A 13,978-nucleotide genomic window follows, 5' to 3' on the forward strand; every position below is an offset into this window, starting at 1 on the left:
AGACCAAATACTGACATCCTCTGAAGTGACTCTAAAATAGCCGATGCTAACATCAGGATTTCCTGTAAAGACAGGAGGACTTTCAAGATTTGCCATCAAATTTCAATTAAGTATTGAAGAAAAAAGACAAGTAAAATATAATATAATGCACAGCTTATGCATTTGTACCATTAGCTTAAATCAGACTTTTCTCAGAAACCACAGGTTTGAAACTTAGCTGCAAGTTAACTCCAATAATATACAAACAAATGACACATAAGTGAGTTTATTGGGATGATATATTGCTTCGGTGCAAATTTAAATCTTGAGTTTGAGACATGGAAAACCCAGAAAAACTAATAATGTAAAACAGATGTGCAATAAACATTTTTCTCAGTGATTTTTACAGTAAACAGACATTTTTGTTAGTATTAATATGCTGAGAGGAATTTAATCACATGTAGACAAACATATAAAAAATACGCAAAACAGAAATTAAACAATCAAAATATGCAAAGCGTCTGTGATATATTTGTTTTTATCAGGTAGTGTAAACAGGAAGGTCAGATTAAGCAGATTTTGATCAAAAACTCATGAGATCCCAAACCCTTATTACTATAAACCCCCAGCTATAATACAAAGTACCAATGAGTGTTTTGGTCAGATAGAAATTTCCAGTTGCAAAAGATATGACAAAAACCTTCTCTAAGGCATCTGTATGTGAATAAAAACTGTTATTACTACTTTTGGCTTGTTCTCAGCAGGGTGTGATAATGAAGTTATATCAGGCCTTGGCTCTTGTGCTTTCCTGTGCTCTGCTGAACACCAACAAGAGGTTAAATTATACTATTTTTCGAGTTAACTGAGTAAACAGTTTAAATGTCATCGGCAGGGTGAGGTTTGAACTTATCACCACCAGTGCAGACATAATCTCTCTCTCACAGCTGGACTCTCAAAACCAACACATTTCCCATCATGTCCCACTGAAAGAGGACAAAAAACAACTAAATCCCAACAGACTCAGGCAGCAGAAACTGTATTTGTACAGCTCACGCCCGAGTTAAAACTAAATTTACCCAGGTGACGTGTTCGTTCTGAGAGAAAGAAGCAGCTGTGAAGGCCGGTTCTTAAATTTGTGTCTTGTGGCTCAACAATAAAAAATGAACAATAAATTCTCTTAGAAAAAGAGGATTGGGAAAGGAGCCGAACGGAATGCTTTAATATGTGCAAACATGGAGAATAAAATAGATTTTGCAGCATGTGAAGCTTCAAGCTGAGTGAACGCAGACGTAGAAGTTCTTGTGCTCCTCCCAGTAGTGCAGCTCCTCGGTGAAGCTCCAGGAACAGGCCAGGTCTTTGCTGGTTTTCACCGTGTGAACCACACAGTCGCCCGGCAGCTTCTCAAACAGAATCTCTGCTACGCCCACCACTGTGACCTTCGGCTGACTCTGGATCAGCTGCTGGATGTGATTCTTATCCACAGGTTCAGGCGAGGCGCTGTAGGAAACCCAGATGTTTAGTTTCTCATCTGAACTGGACACCTGGAAGCGGCTCTTTCCCGTTGGGCAGTGGAAATCCTTCTTGTTGGCAAACAGGCCCGTTGGGGACTTGAATATCCGCACGGACCAGCCCACCCAGTCGTATTTCTTCTTCAGTTTATCTACGATAGCCTCGGCCAGCTGCTGGTTAGTTAAATTGGTCAGGTCTCTCACCAGTCGTCGGGAATCCTGCTCAGCTTGTTTAGGGAAGCTGACGATGCAGTCTTCAATGGCAGCGTTCATTTTAGCCTGGACGGTCTTCATCTTCTCACCCCAATCATTCAGAAGGGATTCCTCTTCATCGTAGCCCTTCAGAGCGGCGTGGCCTAAAAGCGCAATGAGCCCAATGCAGAAAAGCTTCTTCAGCCGGGCGCAAAAGTCCTCCATGGGCCGGCGACTTTTCTCCTCATAGTTTAGGATGATCTCCAGCACAGATTCCCCAGAGAAGTTCTCTCCCGTCACTGCGTTGTAGAGAGTGTGGAGGTTTTTGTCTCCACCAGTTTTGGCAAAATGCTCCAGGAAAAGCTTCTTCTTGACCTCCTTGAACTTAGGTTTGGCGTTGAGGATGTCCATGTACTTCCTGAACTGGTTGGTGATGTTTTCCTCCACAGAGAAATACGCGGCATCCACTCCGCTCTTCTTGACCTCGTCGTTGATCCGCTGGATCTCCTCGGAGATCACCTCCAGACGTTCTCGGACCTTCTGAAACTGCTCCTTCATGAAAGTGGCTTCTTTGCTTTCCACGTTATCCAGAGCCAGTTTGACAATGGGAGCGGCGATGGAGAAGACGGGGAAGAGGTCACCGGCAATGCTGGCCACCACTTCAGCTCCCTGCTCAAACACCTCCATCACAGTCTCCACCATGTTCTTCTTATCGGCAACAAGCTTCTGTAGCTGGTTCTCCATCTTTGCTGGTGTATCTCAGACTGATGCTACCAGGAGAAGGAAAAACAGACTGAGTCTTAGAAATCCATACTAGTAAAATAAAGGCTCAGAGGAAAGACAAGAAAAATAGGGTTTGAGATTTTGGTTTTGTAGATTTACTCACAGCTCTGTGGTGGGGTTTCTGGACTGTGGCCTGCTTCCTCACTCCTCTTACAACACAGCAAACACTGATAAGGAAAGAGAGAAACAGCCAAGTGAGCTTCAGTGCAGTCTGCAGGTCACACCCAATGAGCAATGAGTCAACAATGCCAGGAGAATTCAGCTATGACGCAACACCCATTTGGGTTGAGCTCTGTGGATCTGAGTGGTCACTGCTGAGGAATAAAGAATATTAATGGAGATACTGTTGACATTTTAAAGGTTTTCCTCTTGTGGAAAATGATAAAATAAGAGCAGCTGTTGCTTATTTAAAAAAAAACCAATAATTTGTTATCATTTAAACACTACTGACCCTGACACAATAATTTGAGTAGGGGCAGGGAAACACTGAAAGCCTGCAGGATGCTGGGCCTTGAGGACTGGAGTTGGGGATCCCTGTTTTAAGTGATATCAGGCTGACTTTACAACTGTCTTAATGTGATGTTAATTTTCAGGTCTGAGTCCAGGACTACTCCCACATTTCTGGCTTGCTTGCTGGTTTTTAACATCATTATTTGAAACTGAGCGCTGACTTTTAATCTTTCTTCACTGGCTCCAAAAACTATTATTTCAGTTTTGTCTTCATTTAATTGTTATCAAATTTGTACTGATTGGTGGTGAAAATCTGAATTTGCTCTTTTGCATTAATGTAATTTTAATGCTGTGCTCTGAATAATGAATTTTGTTTATGTCAAACATGAAACTTTGCTCAGCTGAATTTGGATCTCTTTTAGGATGAATAGCACTGTCATGACATTTTTTACTTGCAGCTATGTTTTTATTGCACTGCTGTTTTTTAATGAACAGGGCAGATGTTTGCTCACATAAGGATTAGGAATAATAATAAAAAAGAAGCTCTGTCTAAAACTCACACATTTTATATAATGTACAGTAATATCCACTGTACCTTTAAATAATAATAACTGCGTCAGCCTGGCTGCCCATCATGAATCCCAATTGACTTTCCACACTGAGTGCAATGCAGACTTCTGTCCATAAATTGAGCTTCAACAACTTAACAAGTTAGCATCTATTGATATTAATCTCACAGACTTGGTAGCAAAGCCAGATCCCACAGCATTGCTGTGGATCTATTTTAGTTTAAAACCAATGACTTGGAGATGGTAATGTGTCAGATTCCCAGCTATAAAGGTAACAATCAAAGGCGCTCATACCACCTACTTCAAAAGAACATTTGCACAGTTAAATATAATCAAAGTAATTTTTTATTTGTTGTTGAACTTTAAAGAGTTAAAATATAAATCCAACATTCTAGGAAGTGCACATAATTGTTTTAGGTAGATGAAAAGACAACATGGAGTGTTATTAGCCACCCATTAAACCTGATGATGCAGCCTGTTGAATGTTAATTTTAGACTGGTAACATGGTGGGGGGAAGGGTGACTTTGCACATTAACTTAAGAATTCACAAGTTTTCATTAACAGATCTGTCTCCATGACAACTGAGCAAACATCATTCTCAGACGACTGTGGCTGAACTACCGGATTAGTGATATATAGTATAGACAGATCCCTGAAATATCTCTTTAATCAGCTAACACAAAAAAAGTGAAAATGTTCAGTGGAGCTCAGCTCTTTTTTAATGAGGGAAAATAGCTTCTGTCTTACAGTATTTCACATTAAAACAGGACTTCTAGTGGAGTTGGAAAATGTAATCTCATATAAAGAGCTCATCCAACAAACCAGGGATCACAGAAAAGGCTGCCCTGACTAAATCCTGGACATGTTCAGACATGTCCTGTTGCAAACCAGGAAATAGAAAATTTAGAGGAAAATCAAATTATGATGCAAAATGATGGTACAGCACAAACACCCTCTGGTTCCACAACCCCAGCCTATGTTAGAGCTCTTAGTAACGGGGCAATCGTCACATGTTCAGGTTTCTGCTCTTTGGCATCCTTCTGACAGTTTTGTGGTCGTGTTTGCAGGAGAAGCTGCTCCTTTCTCCTCAGTCGATACGAGAGCAGCAGGCGTGGGAAGTGATTTAGTGGGAGAGGTTAAACTTGCTGGGCGAGGGTGACTTTTCTAGTGAAACTCAGCAAGTTTCCACAGCAACAAGCCAATGGTGAATAACCTGTCAGCTCATTTGTTTCTGCTAAGGTCTGTTCCCTCCTGAGGGGTTTACTCAGCGAGAATGCAGCTGATCACAGTGAGCTGATAGCACCCAGGCTGGGGCTGTAAATGCCACTACGTGTAAACACATCTAAACAAAGATATTAAAGATACTATCTGTTTGCTTTCTTGTTAAGAATCTTAGAGAAAACAGCTTCTAAAATTATGACTATGGGCTTCAATTTTGTTACACCCTCTGTTGTGTCTTGATGCTAAGCTGATCTAAGCTAACCAGCTAATGCAGCTAACTTTGCTAAAAACATCAAACTTCAAGTTCTTCATCTAAACTATGATTCCAAGACAGTCATACCTACATAATTTCCTGGTAGGATCTGAGAAAAAAAGCCCAAAAGTGAAGGAAATTCCTTCAGGGTGTTGAGCATTTACAGTTACTGTAGCTAATTTGATTTGACTGTGCTAAAAATGTGATTTCTGTGCTAACTGATCTCTGCACGTCTCATCAGACTCCTGTGGGTATAGCTGCAGCCTAAGTGCTCAAAGCACCTCCACACAGACAACTCAAACACAAAAGTGCTTAAAGAAATCACATTTTTAGAGACAAAGAGCTGCAGATGCTCACAAAACAGTAATAAATGTCAGAGAATCGACAACCAAAGGAGGACAAGGTTCCTATCTATGCCTTCACATCCAGTTTTTTCTCTTCATATTTTCTATTTTATGCTACTTTTAGAAGGATATATATATATATATATTTTAATCAGGTGGAATTATCTAACGTGCATTTTCATGAACTTTGTATAAAATCTCTCAAATCAAAAAGTTATGTTTATTTCTAGAAAGCCACAACCATAAAAGAAAATGTTAATAATTAATAATAATAATCAAGTCACTGTACCCTTTTTCATATTTATCATGTGATACTTGAGGGTCCTGACCTTTAGGATTAAAAACGCTCTGGACTGAAAGGATGAGCACAACCTCAGGTCTGACATGCAAAGCTTAAAAATAAGGAAACCTCTTTAAAGTACATGACCCCTAAATTTCTCTGGCTCCATCAGGTTCTTATTCAACAAGCATCCTTTGTGAACAAAGTCAATCATTTTTCCATATGGTGGCATCAGCTGGATTTACTCCTGATCAGTGAGCCTTTAATTAAGTAGATATCAAATTTTAACCTCCTTACATTTCGTTCTTCCTGCCAGTGACACAATCTGATCTCAACCATGTCAGAGTTTCTGAAACACAGCTGAAAACGGTGGAGGTGAGGAGAGAGGAGGTGATACAGCCAGGATACAGTGATGTATTAAGACTATCTGTAATATGTTTCTGAAGCAGAGATGTCCTCTGTCGTTAGAAGCTTGTTCACTTTGATCTCTCCTTGTTTCCTCTCTTGTGCCCTTTGCTTATATCACAAAAATGAAAGATTAATGTGCAAAGAGCAGAAATAATAATGTACAGACTGAAAGACATGAGGAGTTAATCATCACTTCTGGCTACAGCCAACTGTAAAACGGGAGGTTTTAACGCAGTATCTCACAGACGACATCTCAGTGGCATCGTCCACATCCAGTCTGCAGCCTGAACTGAGCAGCAAGATGCTGCTTAAGCATTAATGCACTATTGCTAATAATTCTGTTGCAGATAGACTTAACGGTCTACTTTAAACAGCTTTTATAGCTTTTACTTAAAGTAACAGTGGAACAATTACAGATGCATTGAGGTCCAACTGGAGGTAGCAACCATCTCAAAACCTGTCTCCATTCTATCCAGCAACATATCTGTTGGCTAAATTAGATGTCAAGGAGAAAACAAACAACTCAGTGTTACTACCTTTGCTTTTTATTAACAATTTCCATCTGCTTTTGCCTTTCTAAATGCACTTAATGGCTTAATGTTTTTGCCTCTTTGATAATGATGATTCTATGTTAGTTGCCTTTTCTTGCCCTATGAAATAAAATAAGTAGGAGCCTCTGTTTCTCAAATTTGTACCATCAAACTCACAAAATTCCTCCATTTTCTTGCTCTTTGTTGTCCTCTGCTCTGTGTTCTTCTGTATACCTTTCATGACAGTGGAGACGCCAAATCAAATATCACTGTTTATGTGCAAACACCTGTTGTGCAAATGCATATAAATGCTTTACTCTAAGGTAATGTTAGTGACTGATACACACTGACTTTGCCACTTTCAACATTTCAACATTGTGATTATGTTAATATCACTTTTATATGAGACAGAATGAACTTGTAACTACTGGTGATGTTTAGGGATTGTTTGTATTTTTATCTGATGGTATAGCTATAACTGTATATAACAAAAGTCATGAATTTTTTTTACCATTTATGTAAAACTGAAACTACAGAGTGACCCTAAAAAAACCCAAACACGCTTCATGTTTCCTTTGTGTTGGTGGCCGCGCTCAGACACGTGACCAAACCCTGACCACTCAGTCTGACCACAGAGGATAAAACACTTAACGCGCCCTTAATGCGTCTCCCTAATGTAAACTGTATCGACCAGTCCGCGAACAAGGGGCTCCAATTATATCATTTTACAGCAGAAACACAGAGAAACAAACAGCGCTGGTTGATGAGTTGCGGCGCGAGAGGATCTGAAAAGTTACGCACACTTCCTGGAAAAGATGAAGCGGTGGCACCAGAGTTGGCAACCACCGCCCATAAAAATCCTCCAGCTGAGTTCAAACTGTCCTACAGTTTGCAGATTCATCTCTTCACCCACTTTAACTAATTAATGCGTAACGAATATATGGTCGATAAGCGCATTTCATGTGTTTAACAACGGCGAGATTCGTCAAAAGAAAGAGAGAAAAAAGATCGATTATGTAACCAGAGACTGGAATGACGTCGATGAAACTATGTCGTTCTTATCCAAGTTCAGTCTGCACCACTTATTTAACTGAAAGTCCACCAAATGAGACATTTGGATTAGAAAAGGACTCACCTTGGAAAGTTTGCGGAAGAAATCTAAACTTCAGCCTGTTTGTCTTCCTCCTATTGGTCATGTGGCTCTCGTGTTACAGAGGAGTGGCACACCCTGTTACACAGAAAAGTTGGGTGGTGGAAGAGAAAAAAAGAGTTTGTTGCTGATATTGTAGCCTACAGATCAGCCTCCACCCTCTTGATAAACAAAGGCGTCTCATAGCTTAAAAAGATGCTCTGAACTGGTCCTGAGCACAGGTAAAGTCTGGGAAACATGAATTGTTTCACAGGCTTTACTCAAACTGTGTCTTTTATTACCAATATGATAATTAATGATGACGAAACGAATCCTCATTTAAATGTTTATTACTAAACAAAGTAAAAGATACAGAAGCATTTCATGATTGTAGGTGATCTTAAAGGTTTGCCCCACAGCATCGTATTGCACCTTTTCCATTTCCAGGAGCGGAAAACACAATATCCTCTAGAATTTTATTTACCATTTAGATCTTGCAGTAAATATAGAGAGTAATGCATATTTTCTGGAAAACCAACTAAGATACCATCAACAAGCAATCAACAATTCTACAGTCTAGTAGCCTTTTTGCAGTTTCAGTTTCTTTGCTTTCTTACCCAGAGTAGATCCATGCTACCCAAATTTTTATCCTATACACGACCCATGTGCCCTAAGGTGAATATTAGCTCTGCACAGAAACTGGGATCAAGGAAATAAAGCCTGGTCCAGAACTTGTTAAGCTCACTTGTTGAGAGGCTTTTGTTTGTTTAAGCCATACAAAGGCCCACATGTACAGACAGACTAACTGTGGCTTCTCAGGTTTTGTGTAAAGACTTTGAAGTCACTTCTTCCAGCCACAGAATGACATAGTAAATGATCCTGTGAAATAGAGACTATTCTCCTACTTAAAAATGGCGCTACAGGTCATTTGTTCTTTCAGGTAACTATAACGTGAAGTTGCGTTAGAAGATCAGACAACCTGTAATGGTAATGGCAGAAACTGCACTTTAAGTGTCAATATGACTTCCAAAGAGGTGGCAGCACAGTACGGGGGATGTAAGTTCTGACCATGATTGGTTTAAATTTAAAGCTGTAAACAAGAGATGTCGTTTCCTAAACCTAACCAGGACATGACAAAGTTGTTGTGTTGGTAAAAAAACAGAAAGCAGAAGTGAAAAAATTCATCTGGGAGTCAAACTCGTGCCCTAATGCTCAAAGCGTTTACATGCACATGAAAGGATTGAACTTTGTGGCTTTTTAAAAAAACTAAAAATGACATTTTCTTTGACATTAAAACACTTTTATGAGTTGTATTTCCCTCCTACTGCCAATAGGGGGCAGTAGTTCAGTGCTAGCTCTATGAATCAGTGCAAACGGTATGAATTAACAACATAAAACATTTAAAATTAACGTATTTGGCTGACGATGTATATTAATTTGGAAATAACATGTTCCCATCTGAGCTTATGAGTTGTTGAAAGGACAATTTTAGCATAGTATGTTTGGGGAGAGCCGAGTGTCCAACAAGCTGTTTTCTGAGGCTGACATGAGAGTACAAACAAGAAAATAAACACATTTCTCCTAATAAAAAAATTTAAAAATCCTTTATCCATTAAGCCGGCCAGTTCATTTTTCGGGAAAAACAATCCCATTTTCTTGCCCAAGGTTCTCAATGTTCAAAATCTTTTTATGATACATATCATCACAGTGATGCAAAAAGCACAAAAACATCTCATCTTACCATGAATCAGCCTAGCTCATTGGTTCTTGACATTGTTCAAGGGTAGGTTGGTACAAATGAATGTCAAAGTTTTTGGCAGCTATAGCCAACTGATATTGTTTTTATCTCCCAATCTGATTAATACCCAGATCACACATTTAATTATCACAACTAAGACAAAGCTGGCATGGAAATATATGGCTCGGAAATTTCTTTAACACCCTGAAGTTGCTGACAAAATAGACGCTGAGAATAGAAACAAAAAAACCACCCAGACAGAATAGATTACACATAAACAGATATGATATTCAGGAATATAGATGTGAAGTTTAAGTCTCTTTAAAGACATTCATGAATTCATTTGTAAGAAGCTAGACATTTTCTTCTGCGAGCCTACTCAGGGTGGATGCACAGGTACGCTCTTTTGTGTTTTCCATAATAATACGAATCCTCTTGGAAGTTGTTGGTCTCCACCACTGCCTTGTAATGACTGACAGCATGGACCAAGCAGTTGGGGAAGCTCTTGTTCAAAGACAGAGCCACTGCCATCATGTTCCCCTTCAGCTTCTGCTGCTCAATCAGCTCCTGGATCTGACTCTTATTAATGGGCTTTGGGTTGACGCAGAACGAGACCACCACCTTGATCTTGTTCTTGGTCAGAATATCAAACCAGTTGGCTCCTCCGCTTCCTTGGTACTTCTTCCCTGCCAGCCAGTTGAAAAAGAAAATGCGCTCCCTGTCACTGAAGGCTCTGATGGACCAGCTCACCCAGTCGTACTTCTTCACCAGTGAATCCAACAGGGATTTGGTGAATTCGGGATCAACCGTGCCAGGATTCTCCTGAAGCAGGTGCTCCATGTCCAGCTTGGCTTGTTCGGCAAAGTTTTCTGTACAGTCATCCACGGCTGCTTTCATCCGTTTCTCAACATCCTCCATCCGAGATTGCCACTTCTTCACCATGTCCTCCCCGACAGCTCCATCTTTGAGGGCAGCGTGACCCATGACGGCAATAATGCCCACCACAAAAAGCTTTTTCAGTCGAGCACAGAAATCCTCAACTGCCCTTCTGCTTCTCTGCTCGGTGGCGACTACTGTCTCCAGCATAGGGTCTCCAGAGGTGTTCTCCCCAGTGACAGAGTTGTAAAGAGCATCCAAGTTCAAATCAGCGTCAGTGTTCTCGTAATGACTGATAAACTTCTCCTTCTTCTTCTCCTTGAACTTTGGCTTGGCGTTGACAAAATCCTGGAACTTCTCATACTGACTGAGCATCTGCGCCTCTCTGTCAAAGTTCTGCTTGTTCATCGACGTCCTCTGCAGCTCCAGGGCGATTTGATCAATCTCGTCTTGGATCCCCTCGAGTTTTTGATTGACCATTTCGAACTGCTGAGTCAGGTAGCGAGCCTCTTTTCCGTCCGGGTTGCTGAGGAGCTCGGCCGAGGCCACGAACACAGCCTCCAGGATGGGGTGAAGCTGGCCCACTGTGGAAGCCAGCACCTCAGAGGCCTGCCCCATGATCTCCACACCCTTCTCGATCTTGTCCCTGTTCTGTACGAGCCAGTCTGCAACCGTGTTCATCTTTGCATTAAGTACGTCACGGTAACTAATTTAATATGTTTTCCAGAGACAGAGCCTTTGCTGGTGCCTGAAAGGAGAAGAAACATAAAAAAAACCCGTGTAAAGTTCATTATAGCGTAATTTTTTTTTAAAATTTCAAAAATGAAAATACGGCTCTGTTTTTTCTATTTTGTCTTTTTTGTTGTTTGCTTTATTTGGCAAAGTTAAACTTATCAGCTGACTGTGTGAATGTTTTTCCTAGACGACGTACTCCTGACAAACAAACCCTACAATAAAGCCAAAGGTAAGTCATGTCAGCACATGTAGGCATCCAGTTTCATGCCGCACCCTCACAGCCTCAGTTAACGACAAGGACTCGTTTTTAAGCCTTGGTGGCACTGACATTTATTAAAAAAAAAAGAAAAAAAAAAAACATTATGGAGCTTATCAAACAAGGCTCTCACGGACACCAATGCAGAACAAACATCAAACATGGTGTGTGTACTCATGAATTATGGCGAGAATTATTGCACAACATTGCAGAGCTGGCCCTTTTGGATGTCATTTTACTGCTTTAACAATAGCCAAGACCCAAAGCAAACACAGATGTTCTCACTAAGGGCAAAAAGGGGGGGTTTACTTGAGAAATGATAGTATGATTTTCAGTGTAAAAAGCTCAAGAGAGATGACCTAAGTTATTTCACATTCACTGGAGGCCACATCCAGCTCAGAAAAAGGCACACCCAGGTCTGAGAGAAGAAAATCCCCCTCCACTGCACTTGTTCTTTAATGCAATCACACCTCCCCCCTCAATACAACCTTAATTTAATGAGAAAATCAAACTAATTTAAATGTTGTTTGTTTATTAAAGGTAAACTCTGAAAATGACTATATTTATATGTGCATGTATGTGCAATAACAGAACACAGCTCAGCAATTATTGCTACAGAGATGAGATCATTGGTGTCATTTTACAGTCTTTTCTTTCACTGATAATTAGATTTACTTTATTCAGTCACATGCCATCAGTCTTTTTCTTCTTTTCTTTGTTTTTTTGTTTAGTTTTCCATATGTGAACCAGCTGATAATAATAACAAAAGAAGTGCATCATTTAAAATTTTCATTTAAAATTACATAACAGATTTGAACTTTGTTCTCTAAAAAGGTGAAAAATGTATTAATTTGTGGGAAAAAAGTATTATTTTTCTCATTTTTATCACCAAAAGTGGTTTATGTAAGAGGGGAAAAAAGGCGAGTCCCACTCAGAACTTGATCAAATGCTAGGCAGTGTGATATGCTTTGCTTCAGAGCTTTAACAGAGACCACGTATGCTTGTCTTTCCCAAGACCACATCCCCCCACAGGACTCACTCCAACCTCTGGCATGACTCCTCAATTAAGTAAGGAGCTGATATGAAAAGAAAAATTAAAAATGATCCTTAAAGATTTTGCTCTGCAGAGAAAACTAAAGCTTAAAAGCTCAAAAGTTTGAGTTTAAAAAAAATCAAAAATCAAAATAAAAAAAAGATGCGAAAGCATTAAAAAAAATTGTGGATGGAGATGCTGACTGAAGGAAAAAATGCTCATAACTCACCTTTTTTAAAGTCAAGTATCCAATAGGCTGCAGTCCAGTTATCCAGTAGTCCAGCTGTGCCTGTGAGCACCAGCTTCCTTGGGGTATATATATACTCTCTCTCTCTCTCTCTCTCTCTCTCTCTCTCGCTCTCTCTCTATCTCTTTTTCAGTTTCTGTCTCTCGTCACTCCCCCTTTGGAACTCCTCCATCCCGTTCCAGCATTCCACCAAAACCTACTCCAGAGGGATGAGGGGCCGGCACAGATAACATCCTGTAAACACTCCCCCATGCAGGGACACCATGCACCCTGGGAAAACTGAAGAAAAAAAAAAAAGACTGGTTTCTCTCTCTCTCTCTCTCTCTCTCTCTCTCTCTCTCTCTCTCTCTCTCTCTCTCTCTCTCTCTCTCTCTCTCTCTCTCTCTCTCTCACTCACTCTCCCTCTGTGTATGTATGTGTGTTTGACAGACACAAAGAGAAAGAAGGCTGAGAATAAAAAGGAGACCAGTCACAGCAGAGCTCAGCCCATCAGGACAAAACCCCTCTTGTTGTGGCTCAAACAGGTTGCCATGGTCACTGCACTCGTTCCTCCAACTTATGTGAGGCTGCTCTAATAGAAATTAAATGTTCTCATCAGGATAGTTTATTCTTGAGTTCATGAGTTATTAATTTTACTTTCAGTTGTTATCAGAATGTGCTTCTCTGTCACCTCTGTCACACACCGTTGTTGGTTTCCTGTGTTCGTGTAGAAGTGCAACCGTTGAAGATGGCTTTTGTTATATCTTGTTATGCTCAACTTTGATATATTTTCATGTAAGTTGCTGGAGGAAGTGCAGCTGTGCAAAAGCGCTCCAACCACCAGCTTCCTGTCTCTTCTCTATGTCTCGTTTGCATCTCGACGATGTTCAAACTGCTAAGATGTGGATGTTTATAGCCGCTGTGTCATAGTCTGATTCCATGAGGTGTATATTTGAGGAAGTTGGATTTCTCACCGAGTGCCTGAACTCTCTGTTGACTGGAATTCCTCTTGACTTTGACTCTTTATCTTGGCTATTCTGGTTATGCCAAACCTTCCAGCATGCTGTGCATGCTTTAAATCCAAACTCTGATATTCCTGTTGCAGCCTTTCTTTTTGCTTTTTTTTATTTTTGAAATGTTGACCTACTTCCCTCTGAGTCTGATCATTTGATGGATGCATGCATCACAAAGAGGGATGACATTTGTCCTCAGGGGCATCTGAATCATTCTGTCACAGCTCGGACAAATAAAGACAGTCAGTGTTTCTGAGTGAACGCCATGACAACCATAGCTCTCTCGTGGCCTTATCGCTTTATAATCAGCTGTGCATGCCATTTAATGGATATAAAAGAGGAGAGAACAGGAAGAGGAGCAAGTGCTGTCTGTGGATAATCGAAGTCGGTCAGCTGGGCAGATTGTATTCGCCGCTGCTGCCGCCTTGCTTCTGTGTCGTCTCACTGTCAGATC

The 13,978-nt window shown here is 40.5% G+C and overlaps 1 protein-coding gene across 3 annotated transcripts; it reads right to left on the reverse strand.

Moving 5' to 3' along the window:
• Positions 1-249: 249 nt before the first annotated feature.
• On the reverse strand, positions 250-12,656 carry LOC121641434 (protein rapunzel-like). 3 transcript variants are annotated; one of them, XM_041987545.1, is made up of 4 exons: positions 12,515-12,572; positions 7,654-7,746; positions 2,566-2,629; positions 250-2,449 (listed from the first exon to the last, which is right to left on the reverse strand). In XM_041987545.1, the coding sequence occupies exon 4, from the start codon at positions 2,421-2,423 to the stop codon at positions 1,248-1,250; it is 1,176 nt and encodes a 391-aa protein (XP_041843479.1). In that variant the 5' UTR covers positions 2,424-2,449; positions 2,566-2,629; positions 7,654-7,746; positions 12,515-12,572; the 3' UTR covers positions 250-1,247. The 3 variants fall into 3 exon arrangements, with proteins under 3 accessions (XP_041843479.1, XP_041843480.1, XP_041843478.1); XM_041987546.1 differs by lacking the exon at positions 7,654-7,746 and having other exon boundaries at positions 12,515-12,579; XM_041987544.1 differs by lacking the exons at positions 250-2,449; positions 2,566-2,629; positions 7,654-7,746 and adding an exon at positions 7,982-11,009 and having other exon boundaries at positions 12,515-12,656.
• Between the last annotated feature and the right edge of the window lie 1,322 nt (positions 12,657-13,978).

Source organism: Melanotaenia boesemani, chromosome 6, assembly GCF_017639745.1.
Source record: "Melanotaenia boesemani isolate fMelBoe1 chromosome 6, fMelBoe1.pri, whole genome shotgun sequence".
NCBI classification, from domain to species: domain Eukaryota; kingdom Metazoa; phylum Chordata; class Actinopteri; order Atheriniformes; family Melanotaeniidae; genus Melanotaenia; species Melanotaenia boesemani.